The sequence below is a fragment of the Carcharodon carcharias genome, chromosome 20 (genome assembly GCF_017639515.1).
Source record: "Carcharodon carcharias isolate sCarCar2 chromosome 20, sCarCar2.pri, whole genome shotgun sequence".
Taxonomy (NCBI): Eukaryota; Metazoa; Chordata; class Chondrichthyes; order Lamniformes; family Lamnidae; genus Carcharodon; species Carcharodon carcharias.
This window is the reverse complement of record NC_054486.1, coordinates 33,469,570-33,489,722: the sequence shown is the minus strand read 5'-3', so window position 1 is coordinate 33,489,722 and position 20,153 is coordinate 33,469,570. Positions and strand designations below refer to the sequence as shown.

The window sequence follows — 20,153 nt, the reverse complement described above, 5'->3', positions numbered from 1 at the left end:
ACTGGCTGAATTGCTCTACAGAGTGCCAGTATGAACTTAATGGACCAAATGGCCACCTTGTGTGCCATAATAACTCTATGACTGCAATTTTGTGAGTGATTTATTAGTTATAAATTGCTTTGTGATGTCCTGAGAATATGAAACGTGCTGCATAAATGTTCTATTGTTGCTGTTTTTTTCATATATCAGATAGTGATAGTTCTTACCATGAAGGAGGTTATCCTGTAGGATCTCTGTGACTCTTCCATTCACCTTCTCCATTGCGACATGGCAGATTGCTGCTGCTAATTGCACATGCTTGTTACTGCTGTTCAGGGCTTCACTAATGAGTGGTTGAAGAGCCTCAGGCACGGGTTGGACTTCACTCTCACCCCTCAAGTGAAGCTTGATGAGATCTACAATTAAATAACTGGCATTTCACAGAAATTCAGTCACATAAAAACCATCAATGTATAGTCCTGTTACTCTCTGTACATGACTCACCCTTCTGTTCCCATTACTGTCAATGAGATTCATTCCAGCCTGGTTTTTGCATTAAGAGTAACAATGAGGCTGTCAGCACTCACCATTATAATGGGGTAAATCAGACAGCAACTTCCACAAGCCAAAGTTAAATGTAGAAATAAGGATGTTGCTGTCCAATTTGCCCTCTTCCTCCAGAAGTTACGCTACACTGATACCTGAATGAGAGATTCGCCATTAAAGAACATGAAGGTGTGAATGTGCAGTATTTATCAACTAAAGAGGTCAGAAAAAGTTAAGGCTGTTGCATTCAGGTGAATTTTAAACAGATAGGTCTTACTGCCAAACATTAAATATATTTATATACTTAGTGTAATTTATACTTCCTAGTTTTGACTCTGCATGGCTCAGTCAGGACTCTTCAACCTGATGCGTGACCTGCTCACAAACGCCACAGAGCTCTTATAAAGGGCATTGGGCTTAAACAGATCTCCCAATAACACAACTTGCATGCAAAAGATCACAAAAATTCAGTGGGCAGAGGAAATGTAATGGACAGCGAGTGCCATTCCTTTCACCATTGACAGCTTTAGGCCACCATATTTTTCCTGTTACTCAGTACGAGAATCTTCCATTTTTTCCTGTTACTCAGTGTGTGACTCTCCCTATTCCTGTGAATCTCAGTCTTGACTCTCCCTATTGTTCCTGTTAATCTCAGCAGGTGTCTCTCCCTAATGTTCCTCTGACTGTATGAGAGACACTCTACCTATTGGTTCTGTACTCCGTGTACATGACTTGCCCCATTCTCTGTGTTATCCTCACTGAGTGACTCTCCCTATTGTTCCTGTTACTCAGTCTGTGACTCTCCTAATTGCTGTTAATCTCAGACTGTGACTCTTCCTATTGTTCCTCTAATAGGTGTGTGACTCACCCTACTGTTCCTGTTATTGTGTGTGAGACTCTTCCTATTGTTCCTGTTATTGTGTCTGTAAACACTTCCCATTGTTCCCATTACTCAATGGGTGGCTCTCCCTACTGTTCCTGTTACTGTGTGTGTGACTCTCCCTATTGTTCTGGTTACTCTGAATGTGTGACACTCCCTATTGGTCCTATTATTGTGTCTATGACAGTCCCTATTTTTCCTGCTGCTTGGGGAGGTACTCACCCTATGACATTCCCTATTGTTCCTGTTATTGTGTCTGTGACAGTCCCTAATTTTCCTGTTATTGTGTGAGATACTCTCGCTATGACTCTCCCTACTGTTCTTGTTGCGAAACTCTCCCTATTGTTCCTGTTATAGTGTGTGAGACTCTCCCCATTGCTCCTATTATTGTGTGTGACTTTCCATATTGTTCCTGTTATTGTGTCTGTGACTCTCCCTATTTTTCCTGTTATTGTATGAGATACTCTAAGACTCTCCCTATTGTTCCTGTTAATGTGAGAGATACTCTCCCTATTGTTGCTGTTAGTGAGTGTGTGACTCTCCCTATTGCCTCTGTTATTGTCTGTGTGACTCTCCTTATTGCTCCTGTTATTGTGTCCGTGACTCTCCCTATTACTGTTATTCTGTGTGAGACTCTCCCTATTGTTCCTGTTATTGTATGTGCTAGTCTCCCCATTGCTCCTGTTAATGTATGTATGACACTCCCTATTGTTGCTGTTATTGTGTCTGTGACTCTCCCCATTTTTCCTGTTACAATGTATGATACCCTCCTTGTGACTTTCCCTATTTTCCCTGTTATTGTATGATACTCTTCTTATGATTCTCCCTATTCTTCCTTTTATTGTGTCAGATGCTCTCCCTATTGTTCGTGTTATTGTGTGAGATACTCTCCCTATTGTTCTGGTTAGTGTATGTGTGACTTTCCCTATTGCTCCTGTTACTCTGTGTAACTCTCCCTATTGTTTCTTTAATTGTGTGTGTGACTCTCCCTATTGTTCCTGTCACTGTGTCTGTGACACTCCCCATGGTTTCTGTTACTCATTGTGTGACTCTCCCTTCTGTTCCTGTGTGTGTGACTCTCCATATTGTTCCTGTTACACTGTGTGTGACATTCCCTATTGTTCTTGTTATTGTGTCTGTGACTGTCCCTATTTTTCCTGTTATTGTGTGAGATACTCTCGCTATGACTCTCCCTATTGTTCCTGTTATTGAGATACTCTCCCTATTATTCCTGTTATTGTGTGAGACTCTCCCCATTGTTCCTATTATTGTGTGTGACTCTCCCTATTGCCCCTGTTATTGTGTCTGTGACTCTTCCTATTTTTCCTGTTATTGTGTGAGATACTCTACCTAAGACTCTCCCTATTGTTCCTGTTAATGTGAGGGATACTCTCCCTATTGTTGCTGTTAGTGTGCGTGTGTGACTCTCCCTATTGCCCTTATTATTGTGTATGTGACTCTCCGCATTGCTCCTGTTGCTGTGTCCACGACTCTCCTTATTGATCCTGTTATTTTGTGCGAGACTCTCCCTATTGTTCCTGTTATTGTGTGCTAGTCTCCCCATTGGTCCTGTTAATGTATGTGTGACACTCCCTATTGTTGCTGTTATTGCGTCTCTCCCTATTTTTCCTGTTACTGTGTGTGATACCCTCCCTGTGACTCTCCCTATTTTCCCTGTTATTGTGTGTGATACTCTTCCTATGATTCTCCCTATTCTTCCTTTTATTGTGTCAGACATTCTCCCTATTATTCGTGTTATTGTGTGAGATATTCTTCCCATTGTTCCTCTTATTGTGTCTCTGACTCTCCCTATTGTACCTGTTACTGTGCGTGCGACTCTCCATTTTGTTCCTGTTATTGTGACTCTCCCTAATGATCCTGTTGCTTGTGTGCTACACTCCCTACTGTGCCTGTTAGTGTTTGTGTCACAGTCCCTATTGTTCCTGTTATGCTGTCTGTCACTCTCCCCATTTTTCCTGTTATTGTGTGTCATACTCTCGCTATTACTCTCCCTATTGTTCCTGTTATTGTGTGTGTGACTCTCCTTATTTCTCCTGTTATTGTGCCTGTGACTCTCCTTATTTTTCCCGTTATTATGTGTCGTACTCTTGTTATTACACTCCCTATTGTTCCTATTGTGAGATGGCTCTCCCTATTGTTCTTATTGTTGGAGATGCTCGCCCTATTGTTCCTATTATTGTGTCTGTGATTGACCTTATTTTTCCTTTTATTGTGTCTGTGACGCCCATTATTTTTCCTGTTATTATATAAGATATTCTCCCAATGGCTCTATTGTTCCTATTATTGTGAGAGGTACTCTCCATATTGTTCCTGTTAGTGGGTCTGTGACTCTCCCTATTGTCCCTGCTATTGTGTGCTACTCTCCCTATTGCTCTTCTTGCTGATTGTGTGACACTCTTATTACTCCTTTTATTGTGTCTGTGACTCCCTATTTTTCACGTTATTGTGTGAGATACTCTCCTAATGACTCTCCCTATTGCTCCTCTTGCTGTTTGTGTGACACTCTTATTACTCCTGTTATTGTGTCTGTGACTCTCCCTTTTGTTCTTGTTATTTTGTGTGCTACTCACCTTGTGCCTCTCCCTATTTCTCCTTTCATTGAATGTGATCCTCTCCCAGCGACTCTCACTATTGTTCTTGTTATGGTCTGTGTGACTCTCCCTATTGTTCCTTTTATTGTGTGTGACTCTTGCTATTTGTTCCTTTTATTGTGTGACACTCGCTATTGTTTCTTTTATTTTGTTTGAGACTCTCGCTATTGTACCTGCCAGTGTGTGACTCTCCCTATTGCACCTGTTATTATTTGAGTGACCCTCCTCATTGTTCCTGTTATTGTGCATGTGAAGCTCCATATTGTTTCTGTTACTGTGTGAGTGACTCTCACTATTGTCCCTGTTACTTTGTCTGTGACTCTCCCAATTGCTCCTGTTACTGTGTGTGTGATTCTTCCTATTCTGCCTGTTTTTGTATGAGATACTCTCCCTATTGCACCTGTTATTGTTGGTGTGTCTCTCCCTGTTGCTCCTGTTATTATGCGTGAGCGTCACCCTATTGCTGCTGTTCTACTGTCTGTGACTCGCCTTATTGCTCTGGTTATTGTGTTTATGACTCTCCCTGTTTTTCCTGTTATTGAGCGAGCTAATCTCCCTATGACTTTCCCTTTGTTCCTGTTACTGTGTGAGATAATCTCCCAATTGATCCTGCCATTGTGTGTGACTCACACTGTTGCTCCTGTTATTGTATCTGTGACTCTCCCTATTTTTCCTGTCATTGTGTGAGATACTCAACCAACGACTCTCCCTATTGTTCCTGTTATTATAAGAGATGCTCTCCCTATTGTTCCTGTTAGTTTGTGTGACTCTCCCTATTGTTTCTGGTATTGTTTGAGACTCTCCCTATTGTTTCTTTTATTCTATGTGTGACTCTCCCTATTGTTCCTTTAATTGTGTGTGAGACTCCTGTTAGTGTAACTGTGACTCTCCCTATTGTATGTGTTACTGTGCGTGCGACTCTCCCTATTATTCCTGTTACTGTGTGTGAGACTCTCCCTCTTGTTCCTGTGACCCTCCTATTGTTCCTCTTATTGGGTGTGATACTCTCCCAATGACTCTTCCTATTGTACCCATTATTGTGTGAGATATTCTCCTTATTGTTTGTTATTGTTGGTGTGAATCTTCCTGTTGCTCCCATTATAGTGTGTAAGCCTCACCCTGATGTTCCTGTTCTACTGTCTGTGACTCGCCCTATTTCTCCTGTTACTGTGTCTGTGACTCTCACAGTGTTTCCTGTTACTGTGCACGCTTATCTCCCTATGACTCTCCCTTTGTTCCTCTTACTGTGTGAGATGATCTCCCTATTAGTCCTGTCAGTGTGTGTGTGACTCTCGCTGATGCTCCTGTTATTGTATCTGTGACTCTCCCTATTTTTCCTGTCGTTGTGTGAGATACTGAACCAATGACTCTCCCTATTATTCCTGTTATTATAAAATACTCTCCCGATTGTTCCTGTTAGTGTGTGTGTGACTCTCCCTGTTGTTTCTGGTATTGTGTGTGACTCTCCCTATTATACCTGTTACTGTCCGTGTGACTCTCTGTATTGTTCCTGTAACAGTGTGTGACTCCCTAGTGTTCCTGTTATTGTGTGCAGGACTCTTCCCATTGTTCCTTTTATTGTGTCTGTGATTCTCCCCATTGTTCCTGTGCTGCGTGAGTCACACTCTCACTCTTGTTCCTGTTGTTGTGGCTGCGTGACTCCTATTGTTAACATTATCGTGTGTGATACACTCCCTATGACTCTCCTATTGTTCCTGTTACTGTGAGACACTCTCACTATTGTTCCTGTTATTTTGTGGGATTCTCTCCCTCTTGTTCCTGTTGTTATGTGTGAGAGTCTCCTTATTGTACCTGTTATGTCAGTAACTCCCCCTATTGTTCCTGTAATTTTGTCTGAGACACTCTTTATTGTTCCTCTTACTCAATGTGTGACTCTTCCTGCTGTTCCTGATGTTGTATTTGTGACTGTCCCTATTATTCCTGTTATTGTGTGCGGGACTCTTCCCATTGTTCCTTTTATTGTGTCTGTGATTCTCCCTATTGTTCCTGTGCTCTGTGTGTGAGACTCTCCCTCTTGCTCCTGTTGTTGTGTCTGTGGTTCTCCTATTGCTCGTGTTATTGTGTGTGATACTCTCCCTTTAACTGTCCCTATTTTACCTCTTATTGTGTATGATAATCTCCCAATGACTCTCCCTATTATTCCTGTTACTGAGTGAGATATTCTCTTTATTGTTTCTGTTATCGTTGGCGTGATGCTTCCCGTTCCTCCCGTTATATTGTGTAAGCCTCACCCTAATGCTCCTGTTCTATTGTCTGTTACTTGCCCTATTGCTCCTGTTGCTGGGTGTGTGGCTCTCCCTATTGTTCCTGTTACTGGGTGTGTGGCTCTCTCTATTGTTCCCATTGTGTGATATTCTCGCTGTGACTCACCCTATTTTTTCTGTTATTATGTGCAGCTCTCTCCATGACTCACCCACTCACCCTATTATTCCTTTCTATTCTATTCAATATCGTTCCTATTGTTGTGCGACTGTCCTTATTGTTGCTGTTCTTCTTTGTCACTCTTCCTCTTGTTCCTGTTATTGTATATGTGACTTTCCCTACATTTCCTATTAGTGTGTGTGGACTCCCCCTATTATTCGTGTGAGGCTCTCCGTTTTGTTCCTATTATTGTGTGAGAGACTCTCCCTATTGTTCCTGGTATGCTGTGAGAGACTCTCCCTTTTGTTCCTGGTACTGTGTGTGAGATTCTCCCTATTGTTCTTGTTACCCTGTCTGAGACTCTCCATATTGTTCCTGATACCTTGTGTGAGACTCTCCTTATTCTTCCTGTTACCCTGTGTGAGACTCTTCCTTTTGGTCCTGTTATTGTGTGACTTTCCCTATTGTTCCTGTTGCTGTGTTTGTGACTCTACTTTTGTTCCTGTTACTCGGTGTATGACTCTCCCTATTTTTCCTATTATTGTGAGACTCTCCTTTTTGTTCCTGTGAGAGTCTCTCCCTATTGTTCCTGTTATTGTGTCCGACACTCTCCCTATTGTTCCTGTCATTACGTGTGACTCTCCCTATTGTTCCTGTTATTGGGGAATTTTCTATCACCACCTGCATCGGGCGTGTCAGGTTGCATGAGTGGACATATGGTGTGATCGGTTTCACGACAGCTGTGGACTGCAGAACAGTTGGCTGACTGCACATGTTGTACAATCTCCGCTCTAAAGCTGGCCATGGAGCAGTCACTGCTGGAGTTGCTCACAGCCCCTTGCAATGTCAGCATGGTTCAAGCTAACAGTGCAGCCTTGCAGTGTGGGTTAGGAGGATGCTTGCGCCTGAGCTGAGAGCACAGCATGCAGTCCAATGGGCAAAGCTGCCGCAAATCAGTCAGGTGGAGTGGGGCAGAGGTGGTGGGGTTTCGGATGTCATGCAGCGCACTAATCTCTGGCCATCCAAGTGGCAGCCAGCACTCTCCGGGAAGCCTTAAGGGCCTTCACACTTAACCAGGACATGTCCTTAGTACACCCATGCTAAACACGTGTCTCTCTCTTTCAGGAGTACAACATCAGGATCATAGAGCCTGGTGAATTATGCCTGATGGCCTACAGAGAGCAAAGACGACATAGGATAGAGTGACTGAGGCTCCTGGCTAAGCAGCAACCTCAGGAAGAAGGGGCAGCTGGAGATCCCGCACATACCACCAAAGAGCCACGGCAAGCCATTGCTGGTCGGCACCTAGTGACACCCAGGGTCTATAGATGCCACCTGTTATTCTTGCAGATGACTGAGAACCAGTGTCGCCAAAGACCGTGCACGTCTAAGGAACTGGTCAGTCAGATCTATCAGCTACTGCAGGATTTGGCGCCAAGAGGACACGGAGAGCATCCACTGCCAGTGGCTGTGAAAGTGACCGCAGCACTCAATTTCTATGCCAGTGGCTCCTTTCAGGGCTCCACAGGTGACCTCTGTGGGATCTCACAAGCCTCCACCCACAGATCTGTCCATGAGGTCACGGATGGCATCTTAGCGAGGGTGCACAACTTTGTGCATTTCGTCAGGGACCAGGAGAGCCAAGATGCAAGAGTGATTAGGTTCGCCCAGATCTCGGGTTTCCCACAGGTGCAGGGTGTGATCGACTGGACTCATGTAGCGCTCAGATCTCCATCACAACACACGGTGAACTACATTAACTGCAAGGGGTTCCATTCACTGAATGTGCAGCTGGTGTGCAACCACCAGAAACACATCCTGCAGGTGTGCGCACAGTTTCCAGATAGTGTACATGACACCTACATCCTCAGTCGGTCACAGATCCCTGAAGCCTTCCAGGGTCCACAGAAGCTACGGGGTGGCTCCTTGGTGACAAGGGCTACCCACAGAGGGCGTGGCTGACACCCTTACAGCAGCCTTAGGGTGCAGTAGAATAATGATATAATGAGGCTCATGCTGTAGCTCGCAACTTGGTGGAACAGGCCAGCAGGATGTTGAATATGAGGTTCCAGTGCCTGGACTGGTCTAGTGGAGTCCTGTAATACAGACCGCAGTGGGTGTCATGCATCATCATCGTCTGCCGCACCCTTTACAACCTGGATCTGCAACAGGGAGATGAGCTGGCTGAGGAGGAGATGGAGGAGCTGGAGGTCACCTCCAATGAGGAGCACATCAACCGTGATGAGGGTGAGGGGATCCTCGGAGGTGGCAATGGTGGTGATGAAGCCCTCGCACTGGCTAGACGAGGCAGGCATGCACAGGAAGCCCTCACAGCTGCTAGGTTTGTGGAGGATGACGACGACATGCAATGAGGTGATCCCATAGATCTATGAACGTTTGACTCCAGTCTGGCTTACAGCAGCGCGAATACCCTCTGTGAGAATGCTCCTGTCATGGAGATGCAGTGGAGGCTCTAATAGTCGCTCGATTGCAGGAGGCTAATGACGAAATACAGTGAGAACACTCCATAGATCTTCACAGAGCCCCTGAGAATGTCTGACTCCTGTCTGGCTGGGGGCAGCTCACTCGAGCTCTGTAATCAGGGTCATATCATGGAGATGCAGCCATGAAACATGAAGCATCTGATCCTTTGTCCACCTTCAGCACCTAAGCCTTCAGGAGCACAGCATTAGTGGTCACAGATGCTGAAGAGATGGGGACCAGCCCCACCTTAACGGCACTGAGAGCACACAGAGAGAATGAGAGAACTCTGTGGCGCCTGCCCACTACATTCTGGCAGCAATGACAAGCACCGCCAAGGTGCAGGCATCAGTTATGTTTCCAGGGAGTGAGAGACCAGACCATCACTTTGGTCCAACAGCTGCACAGAGCATAGGGACGAGGCCCTGGTCTGAGACACCTGCCTTATCTTGTGTAGAAATGTTTCACATCTGAGTGACAAGAACACTGCTCATCAGAACAAGGAGCCACAGGCAGGGAGGCATTCTTGAGAGTTTATTGACAATAGTGAATAGTATGTACCAGTGGTTAACACCCGTGCCCAAGCTGTGCAACTAATTCTTCTTAACTTTCCTAACCCTGCCGCTACATCTTGGTGCTCCCCGGACATCCACAGCAGAGGTGGCAGCAGCCTGCTGACTGCCACGCCCTGTCTGTGATGACCTTGGCAGGTGTCCTCTGGAAGGCCGAGACTTGGAGGGCCCGGACTGCTTTTGGGGTCCTGCACCAAACTCAGCCTGTGGAGCTGGAGCTGCTGAGGTCACAGGAAGAGGGATTCGGATGGACCAGACATTCCCTGAGTCACCTACGTGGATGGCCCTGGAGTGTGCACATGCTGATCCTCTTCCCTATGGTTGCTCCAGGGCCCCAGGATGATTCCTTGAGAAGGGGTGGCTAGAATGAGATCAAGCTGCCTGGCACCCCTCTTGCAGTGTTGGAGACCAACTATGGCATCAGTGAAGGAGTTGAGCCTGTGCAGCAATGCAGGAGCAACGCCCTGGACCAATGTCTCCACGGTGGCCACCATCCTACCAGTGTTGACCGGCGCTATCACCTTAGTCTGAGGGCGGGCAGACTCCTCCATCGTGCCTTGCAATCTGAGGAGAGCAGCGGACATCCCTTGCTGATGTTCTTGAGCTGGCTTTGCAGCTCCAGCATCCAGATGTGACCGGAGTCCAGAGGCTCGTCATCTGGCCCGGACTCAGCAAATTTATAGCCCCCAGCAGTCCTCCAAGTGGCAGACAACAGGGAGGTCCCTGCTGTCACCGGCTGTGGATCAGACAGTGCGATGTTCTTACCAGATTGTGAACCTGAGGCTATTCTAAAGCTAGGTCCAAACGAGGTGTGTGTCTCTGTGCTGGTGGAGGGTGTGGGTGAGCGCTGTGCCAGGACTTCAAAGAGGGTGCCTTCAGATTCATCTTCAAAGGGTTCTTCAGGGTTTGGTTGGAGGCCCTGGGTCATGGACTCCATCAGCTGTTTCCCAGAAGTGCCTGCGGAAGCAAGGGGAGATAATTAATGCATGGCAGTGGAATCAGGACACATCACTCACAGCATGGTTGTCTGATATACATTTCATTGCTAGACCCTCACATGGTAGAACACTGCCCACCTCACCATCAGCACAGGACCGATCCAGAACATCGCCGGCCAGCTGGATAGCTCCGTTTTCAAATTCAGTGAGGACCTTGATTTCAGGCATTCCTCCACCAGTCTGCGTCCTTTCCCTGTTGTTGTGTGCCAGCTTGCCTTGCATGAATAGAGATGGAGAAAGAGTAAGCAGGACGCCTGCCAGGCCAGATGATAACTATGCCTGGCCTGTGTGGGTGGTGAGTGTGGACAGGGTGAGGACAATGACGGTGAGTGTGAGAGAGTGAATGGTGATATCCTCTGAACCAGTAGTGACTGAGAGCCCTATGGATGTGTGATGGGTTTGTGAGCGTGGAGTTGAGAGTGATGGGAAGAGTGACTAACCTTGGCGGAATGGAGATGATCATTCATCCTCTTGGGGTACTGGGTGGCAGTTCTCTTTTGAAGGGCGCTGGCGCTGTTTACCACTTCCCAAGCAGGATTAGTGAGGTTGCTGCCCATTCTGTGGCCAGAGCGAGGGTAGAGGACATCTGGAGGGACTCCATGGCATCCAAAAGGCATTCCAGTGACAAGTCACTGAACCAGGGGGCTGCAGTCTTTTTGCCTTTCAAGGCCATGACTTCCATGCGGTGGTCATGGTCTAGAAGCACTGTGATGTGTGCACACAGCTGGACCTTAAACATGGTGCGCAGCGTGATGAAGTGGCGACGGAATAGCAGGCAGGTGAAAGGGAGCCCGCTCGCCATGGAAACGGCAGGTTTCAGGCAATACAGCATGAAAACCCGCCATTGAAGTTGGCAGGTAAAACGTTGTTTTGCACACCCACTCTCCCACTTTGTGCAAATCTAGGACAATTCTGCCCATTGTGTCACCCTTCATATTGTTCTTGTTACTGTGTGAGATTCTCCTATTGTTCCTGTTGCTGTGAGAAAGACTCTCCCTATTGTCCCTGTCATTGCGTGTGATTCTCCCTATTGTTCCTGTTAGTGTGTGTGACTCCCCCTATTGTTCCTGGTATGTGTGTTTGACTCGCCCTATTGTTCCTGTTATTGTGCAACTCTCACTATTATTCCCATGACTGTGTATGACTCACCCTATTCTACCTGTTACTGTATATGAGACTATTGTTCCTGTCATTACGTGTGACTCTCTCTATTGTTCTTGTTACTGTGTATGTGTAACTCTCCTATTGTTCCTGATGCTATGTGAGATTCTCTCCCTATTGTTCCTATTAGTCTGTGTGACTTGTCCTACTGTTCCTGTCATCGCGTGTGAATCTCCCTATTGTTCCTGTTACTGCGTTTGTGACTATCTCTATTGTTAATGATACTGTGTGAGAGATTCACCTATTGTTCCTGTTACTGTGTTTGTGACTCTCCCTATTGCTCATGAGACTGAGAGACTCTCCCTATTGTTCCTATTACTGTGTGTGAGACTCTCCCTATTGTTCATGATACTGTGTGAGAGATTCACCCTATTGTTCCTGTTACTGTGCGAGACCCTCCCAATTGCTCCTATTACTGTCTGTGACTCGTCCAATTGTTGCTGTTACTGTGTCAGACTCTCCCTATTGTTCCTGTTACTGTGTGAGAGACACTCCCTATTGTTCCTATTACTGTATGTGAGACTGTCCCTATTGTTTCTGTTACTGTGTGTGAGACTCTCCCTATTGTTCCTGTTACTGTGTTTATGACTCTCCCTATTGTTCCTGTTAGTGTGTGAGAGACTCTTTCTATTGTATGTGAGAGTCTCCCTATTGTCCCTACTACTGTGTGTGAGATTCGCCCTATTGTTCCTGTTACTGTGTGAGACTGTCCCTATTGTTCCTGTTATTGTGTTTATGACTCTCCCTATTGTCCTTGTTACTGTGTGTGTGACTCCTATTGTTACTATGTGAGAGACAATCCTTATTTTGCCTGTTATTGTGTGTGAGATTCTCTCTTTGTTCCTGTTCTTGTGTGTGACTCTCCCTATTGTTCCTGTTACTTGGTGTGACTCTCCGTATTGTTCCTGTTATTGTGTGACTCTCCCTATTGTTCCTGTTAATGTGTGTGTGTCTCTCCCTATTGTTCCTGTTATTGTGTGATTTGCCCTATTGTTCCTGTTACTGCATGGGTGACTCTTACTATTGTTCCGTTTCTTATCTGACTCTCCCTATTGTTCCTGTTACTGTGTGTAACTCTCCCTATTGATCCTGCTATTGCCTGTCTCTGCCTATTGTTCCTGTTAGTGTGTATGTGTGGCACCCCCTATTGTTCCTGTTACTCCGTGTGTGGATCTCCCTATTGTTCCTGTTATTCTCGCTCTGTGATTCTCCCTGTTCTTCCTGTTACTCTCAATGTGAGACTCTAGCTATTGATTATCACTCTGTCTTTCTCCCAATTGTACCTGTTACTGTAAAGGTGTGACTCTTACCATTGCTCCTTTGACTGTTTGCGTGACTCTCTCAGTTGTTCCTATAGTAGTGCATTTGACTCTCCTCTTGCCACTGTTACTCAGTATGTGACACTCCATATTTATTGCTGCCACTATGGGTAATATTTTTGCCCGTGTGTCTATTAGTCTGTTTTTCTGCAAACAATATATTCCAAAAACTATTGGATGGATTGCAACAAAACTTGGTACACAGATAGGGTATGGCCCAAGGAGGAGCTGATTAGCTTTTGATGATGATTGCTATGATTCCCCCACTCGTTTCTCCATCATCATCAATCGTCCACTGATTTCCCCAGCATCATCAATCTCCCACTGATTTCCCTATCATCTTCATCAATCGCCCACTGATTTCCCCATCGTTCCCTACCTTCCTCTAATTCCCCACCAATTCCCCTATTAATCTCCCCATTTATCTCTAATATGACTGTACAATGTATAGTGGCATAATAGTTATGCAACTGGACTGATAATACAGAGGCCTGGGCTGATGATCCAGAGACATGAGTTCAAATCTCTTTATGGAAAATTTAAATTCAGTTCATTAAATAAATCTGTAATAAAATTTGTATTTGTAATGGTGACCATGAAATTACCAGATTGTTATAAAATCCTATGTGGTTCACCAACATCCTCTAGGGAAGGAATCTGCTGTGCTTCGTCAGTCTGGCTTACATGTGACTCCAGACCCACAGTTATGTGACTGACTCTAAATTGCCCTCTGAAACAGCCTAGCAAACCATTCAGTTGAGAGCAAATAGGGACGAACAATAAATGCTGTCAGTGATGCCCACATCTCATGAACTAATATGAAAGTGTCCTGTAGCTACAATGGGCTGATTTCATAGCCTGGGAACCACACTGCTCCAGCTAACACCAAGGATCAAAAGTCTTTGTGCCACATGGTAGTGTCAGGACAGACAAGGACAGCTGCAGACATCTTAAACATCAAGAACACAACACTGAAAAGAAATTTAAATGTTTCAAGTTTTTTAGGCATATAAATGTTAATGATACCTTTGTCTTCTTCCAGTTGTGGGCGCTCAATAGCTCCACAGGCACAAGTTACTAAGGCATTGAGCTGGACATGACTATGTATCGCTTTGAGGTCTCTCTTCAGTTCTTCTACAGTGATATCCTGCCAATGGGAATCTAGAGTGGAACACAAATTAAAACTATATATTACAACATTATTTTCACCTTATGTGGTAAAGTATCATGATTCTTGTCAAAGCTTGTACCTGAGCATCATCCAGTGTGTAATGGAGCTAGATGCTGCAAGGTCACATGTTCAACTTTCAATCAGTTCACAGGAAGAGTGTCGGGAAAGAAATAGGTCAGGGTTCTTATTGTCAATCACGACCGGAGACCGCTCAAAAGTTATGTGTATGCTCCACAGGGTCAAATTGTCTACTGACTGAGAATCTCTGTTTGGGTTCATACATGAATAAAAGTCCCTTGGCTGAGGAGCTAAAGTAAACCCACTGTCAACAAATATATGTTACACTTAATCCCCTAATCTAAGTCATTGTCATAGATTGTAAATAGCTAAGACCCAAGTATTAATTCTTGTGGCTGCCAACAGAAAAATGACCCATTTGATCCTGCTCTCTGTTTTCTGTCCATTAAGTAATCCTCAGTCCACATATCTCTAATACATATCTAATATATTTCCCCCAATCCCATGAATCCTAATTTTGTATAATAACCTCTTCTGTGGCACCTTATCAAATACTTTTCAAAATCCAACTTCATTACATCCATTGGTTCCCTCTTACCTACACACCAGTTATCTTAAAAAACAGAAACAAATACAGAATTACCTGGAAAAACTCAGCAGGTCTGGCAGCATCGGCGGAGAAGAAAAGAGTTGACGTTTCGAGTCCTCATGACCCTTCGACAGAACTTGAGTTCGAGTCCAAGAAAGAGTTGAAATATAAGCTGGTTTATACCCTTAAACCAGCTTATATTTCAACTCTTTCTTGGACTCGAACTCAAGTTCTGTCGAAGGGTCATGAGGACTCGAAACGTCAACTCTTTTCTTCTCCGCCGATGCTGCCAGACCTGCTGAGTTTTTCCAGGTAATTCTGTTTTTGTTTTTGTTTTGGATTTCCAGCATCCGCAGTTTTTTTTGTTTTTATCTTAAAAAACAGATTTGTCAAACACGATTTCTTCCATAAATCCAGTTGACTCTGCCTAATCATATTATTATTCTCTTGAGTGCTCTGTTACCATATTCCTAATAATAGATTCTAGCATTTACCCTACTATTGATGTCAGGTTAACTGGTCTATAGTTCTCTCTTTTGTTCTCTCCCACCTTTATTGAATAGTAGGTTATGTTTACTACCTTTCAATCCATCGAACTGTTCTAGAATCTATGGAATTCTGGAGGATCAAAAGCAAAGCATCCACCATCTCTGTAGCCACCTCTTTTGAAATCATTGGGTGCAGGTCATCAGGTCCGGGGATTTGTCAACTTAAGTCCCATTAATTTCACCAGCACTATTTCTTTACAAATAGTAATATCCCCAAGTTCCTCATTTTTCCTCATTTCCAAGAGACCTTTGATCTTCCACTATTTCACAAATGATTTTTGCTTCCTCTACTGAGAAGGCAGACACAAAATAGTTGTTTGAAGTCCCTGACACTTCCTTATTCACCATTATAATTTCTCATGTTTCTGCTTGTAATAGGTTAACACTTACTCTCTAACCTTAACTTAACCTCTTCCTTCTAACATGCCGTTTACAATCCGTTTTTATGGGCAGAATTTCCCCGTCGGTGAGCAGGGGGCAGGGCCCATTCGCTGACGCGTAGAATGATGCGCGGTGATGTCGGGCAGAACTCCCGATGTCACCGCGCCCCATTTAAATTTTCCGGTAGGCAGGGGCACAGCAAAATCAGCTGCGTGCCCGCTGACCTGTCAATGGCCATTTGAGGCCATTGACAGAGTAATTAAACTAATTAATGGACCTGCCTCTCCAACCCTTAAGGTTGGTGGGCAGGCCAGGTGCTCTGGCGGGAATTAGAAAAAGCATGAAACCTCATCTACAGGCGGGAGGAGGTTTCATGTAGGTTTTAAAAAATTTTAATAAAGTTTTTGTTAAAATTATGGCTATGTCCCAGCTCATGTAACAGTGTCACATGAGGGGACATGTCAGGAATTTTTTTTTCTCTATTTTTAATTTCTGTCACAAAACAGCCAATCTCCCTGAGGCAGCACTTAGCCTCAGGGAGATGCGTGCGCTCTTTCGTGCAATCTCGATTTTGGGATTTCCTCCCACCCCGCCCGCACAGGGAGCTGGGCGGGCCATAAAATGGCGCCGCACCCTCAATCGGGAGTGCCAATCGGAAATGCGCCTGTGCACGCCCGTCCTTCAACTTCGACCTGACGGGGGGGAATTCCTGCCCTATGACTCTTGCTAGTCTTTTGGATTCTATTGCATAAGAACATAAGAAATATGAGGAGCTGACCATATAACCCTTCGGACCTACTCTACCATTCAATACGGTCATGGCTGACTTTCTGCCTAAACTCCACTTTCCTGCCTGCACCTCAATTCCCTGAGTGCCAAAAATCTGTCTATCCATAAATATATTCAACGATGGAGGATCCACAATCCTCTGGGGTAGAGAATTCCAAAGATGAACACCTTTTGAGTGAAGAAATTTCTCATCTCAATTTTTATTCTCATCTCAATTCTTAATGATCAGCCCACCAAATTTAGCTTCTAGAAAAAACAATGACATATCTTGAGACTGAACCCCCATGTTCCAGATTCCCCAGCCAGGGGAAACAATGTCTCAGCATTCACCCTGTCAAAATCCCTTCAGAATCTTGAATGTTTCAATGAGATCACCTCTCATTCTTTTAAACCCCAGAGAGTGTAGGCCCAATTTATTCAGCCTCTCGTCATAGGCCATTATCCCCCCCCTTAATCAATGTCTTGGTCATACTTAGTTGAATTCAAAAATCCTCGCAATTTTCAGACTCACTACTCTTTTTGATATTATTGGCCCAAATCTAGCAATATCCAGAGCATCAAAATCTGAACTTAAGTTGCTGTTGCATGGCAGGATCCTGCAGAAGTCCTAACACACACATGTGCCTGGGAAGTTTGAACTTCTAATATGTGGATTTCCACTGATCTGGACCCTCTGTGAAAGACTCTGACACTGAGCTCAGGGGTGGAGACTTGGGTCAAATACATAGGACTTACCCGGATAATTCCCCAGGAAATGTTATGCTGGTTAATGCTTGGTCTAACTTAAATATCAGCCAGCATAACTGAACTGAGCACAACTGACAACACCCCAAACTGACCAGACTCTTTCTCCCACCACCACCTCCAACCCAATTACCTCCCCGACCCAACTGCCCACCCGATCCAACCGCGCCTCCCAACACAACTCCCACCCCCCGACCTGACTGCACACCTGATCCATTTACCCCCTCACTCACCCACTTACCCATCCACCCAACCACCCATTCATTCACTCATTCACACTCAGTAAAACACTTGACACCTTTAAAAACTTACCCGAGTATGGCATCTAGTGCTGTAAAAAAGGTGCATGTCCTCTCCTTCCTTCAACTCTCCTGTGCTCGCAGGACTTATCTGGAGAGGTTGCCATGGCCCATTTTGCCTCAGCCAGGATCAGAAGTCCCAACTGAAAGTGGGCAGTTCCGTTGGGACTACTTCATGGGTAGATCTGAGTATTAAGAGCTTCCAAGTTAATCATATAGTACTTTTAACTTCTCTTATTAACCACTGTTGGAACACTTTTACCATAGTGCTTTTATTCTTTAAGGGCATGTATATTTGTTGTAAATTCTGAATTAATTCTTTAAATGAGGCAGCGCCTCTGGAACCTGAACCCCACTGAGAGACACAACCAATGGAACTCATATCCTAGGAAGAATCAATGTCCATGAAACCCAATGAGAGTCGCCACCCATGAAACCTGTACCCCGGTGAGAGTGAGCACCCATGAAACCCATACCTCACGAAGAGTCAGCACCTGTGGAACCTATATCCTTGCAAGAGCCAATGCATGTGGAACTTATACCCCACCGAGAGTCAGCTCCTGTGGAACTCGTACCCCAGTGAGAGCCAGCGCAAGTGGAACTCACACTTAAATGCCAATAATACGTGAAAGAAATCATAACCTGTGTAAATCAAACTTTATTCCTTTTGCTTATTTAAAAATGGACTTTGCTGACCCAAAAGATGGCTGCTACAGGTCACATGACTCAAGATTGGCCACAGTTTCTGGAAATTTCCAACAGCAGTTACAAGGACAAAAGACTTCCATCCTCATCCTTGTGGAATCTCATTTTAAGAACTCATTATAATCCGCGAACCGGAAGACTATAACAAAGAGGTAGACAACGAAACTCGTTATACCTGCAGTGGCACTAACAGCCACCATCCATACCTGGGACGGTCAAGGTCCGTTTCAAAAAGGAACTACAGAAGGGAAAACGGTGTCATTTTCATCTTTATAAGTTTACCCCTCTAGTGGAATCCAAGAGTCTACCAAGACAATAGCTACCCAGAACAGGGTCATTAATATGGATAATGGCTCTTTCAAAGGCTGAAGCCTGGGGCAATATAAGCTATAAAACAAAACCAGGTCCAGACACCAGATAAACATCCCTTTATGAAATAATTGTGGAGGAAGGAGGTCACTTGATCCGAGTGACCATTTTAAAATCTCTATATTCAGTTCAGAATCTAGGAGAAGCAGTCTGCTGCCTCCAACTTGCAAGACCAATAGCAGGACTCCAGGTTGACCAAGCAACCTGCAACAAGTCTCAGCCCCTCGAAGTCTGTTTACCTGGAAGCCTCTGACCATCACCTGTCAGGCAGACCAAGTCTATGTACAGCAATCTCATCTCACTGCATCACTACCCACTTTAAAGGGATTCTGCACTGATGAATTTTGCCAGGAATCCAACAGAACTGGAACTTCTCTGTGAAGAAACTCCCCCACCTCCCCCCTCCGTTTGCAGACAGATGGCGAGAGGAGTTCAGTTTTGCCTCCCTCACCTGTCCCTAATATACACATCGAGAGTCAGCACCTGTGGAACCTGTACCCTAGTGAGAGTCAGCGCCCATGAAACATGTACCCGAGATTCAGCACCCAAGCAACCTGTACTTGAGCGACACTCAGCACCTATACCCCAGTGAGTCAGTGCCTGTGGAACCGCACCTTACTGAAAAAGCTGTTGAGGAACCCATACCCCAGTGAGAGTCAACAGCTGTGGAACCACTACCCTAGTGAGAATCAGTGCCTGTGGAACCCATACCCCACTGAAGATAGCAGTGTTGGAACCTGTACCCAGTGATAGTCAGCACCTGTGGAACCCAGTGACAGTCAGTGCTTATGCAACATGTATCCCAGTGAGTCAGCGCCCCAATGAGAGTCAATGTCTGTGGAACCCATATTCCAGCAAGAGTCAGCTCCTGTTGAACCCAGTGACAGTCAGTGCATGTGCAACATGTACCTCAGTGAGTCAGCGCCCATGGAATCCGTACCCCAGTGCGAGGCAGCATCAGTGGAACCTTTACCAAACAGAGAATTAGTGCCTGTGGAACCCGAATCCCAGTGGGAATCTGCGCCAGTGCAACCTGCAGCCAAGTAAGAGTCAGTGCTTGTGGAATCCGTATCCCAGAGAGAGTCAACACCCATGGAACACATACCCCAGAGAGAGTCAGTTTCAGTGGAACCAGTATCCCAGAAAGAATCAGCGCTTATGGAACACATATCCCAGTGGGGGTCAATGTCTGTGGAGTCCATCATAACAGTACTGTTTTTGTTCTAGTAATCCAGAGGCCTCGAGTAATAAGCCAGAGATCCCACCAAATTTAGTTTTTAGAAAAAAACAATTAAATACATTTGGAACAACCTCTTGCTTGATTATGGATACTACAGGAATTTTTCTATTTATTCTTTCATGGGATATGGGGGTTGCTGGCTAGGACATCATTTCTTGCCAATCCCTAATTGCCCTTGAGAAGGTGGTGGTGAGGTGCCTTCTTGAACTGCTGCAATCCATGTAGTGTAGGTACACCCACAGAGCTGTTATGAAGAAACTTCCAGGATTTTGACATAGCAACAGTGAAGAAACAGTGATATTGTTCCAAGTCAGGATGATGTGTGGCTTGAAGGGGAACTTGCAGGTATTGGTGCTTCTATGCATCTGCT

At 45.1% G+C, this 20,153-nt stretch overlaps 1 protein-coding gene across 1 annotated transcript in view; it reads right to left on the bottom strand.

Moving 5' to 3' along the window:
* The window catches only part of heatr4 (HEAT repeat containing 4), an 84,681-nt gene that overhangs the window by 45,061 nt on the left and 19,467 nt on the right, over positions 1 to 20,153 (bottom strand). Inside the window, exons 5-6 of the mRNA XM_041214168.1 lie at positions 13,957 to 14,091; positions 207 to 395 (exon numbers count right to left, since the gene is read on the bottom strand). Coding sequence (XP_041070102.1) covers positions 207 to 395; positions 13,957 to 14,091 — 324 coding nt within the window. The remainder of the gene's footprint in view (positions 1 to 206; positions 396 to 13,956; positions 14,092 to 20,153) is intronic.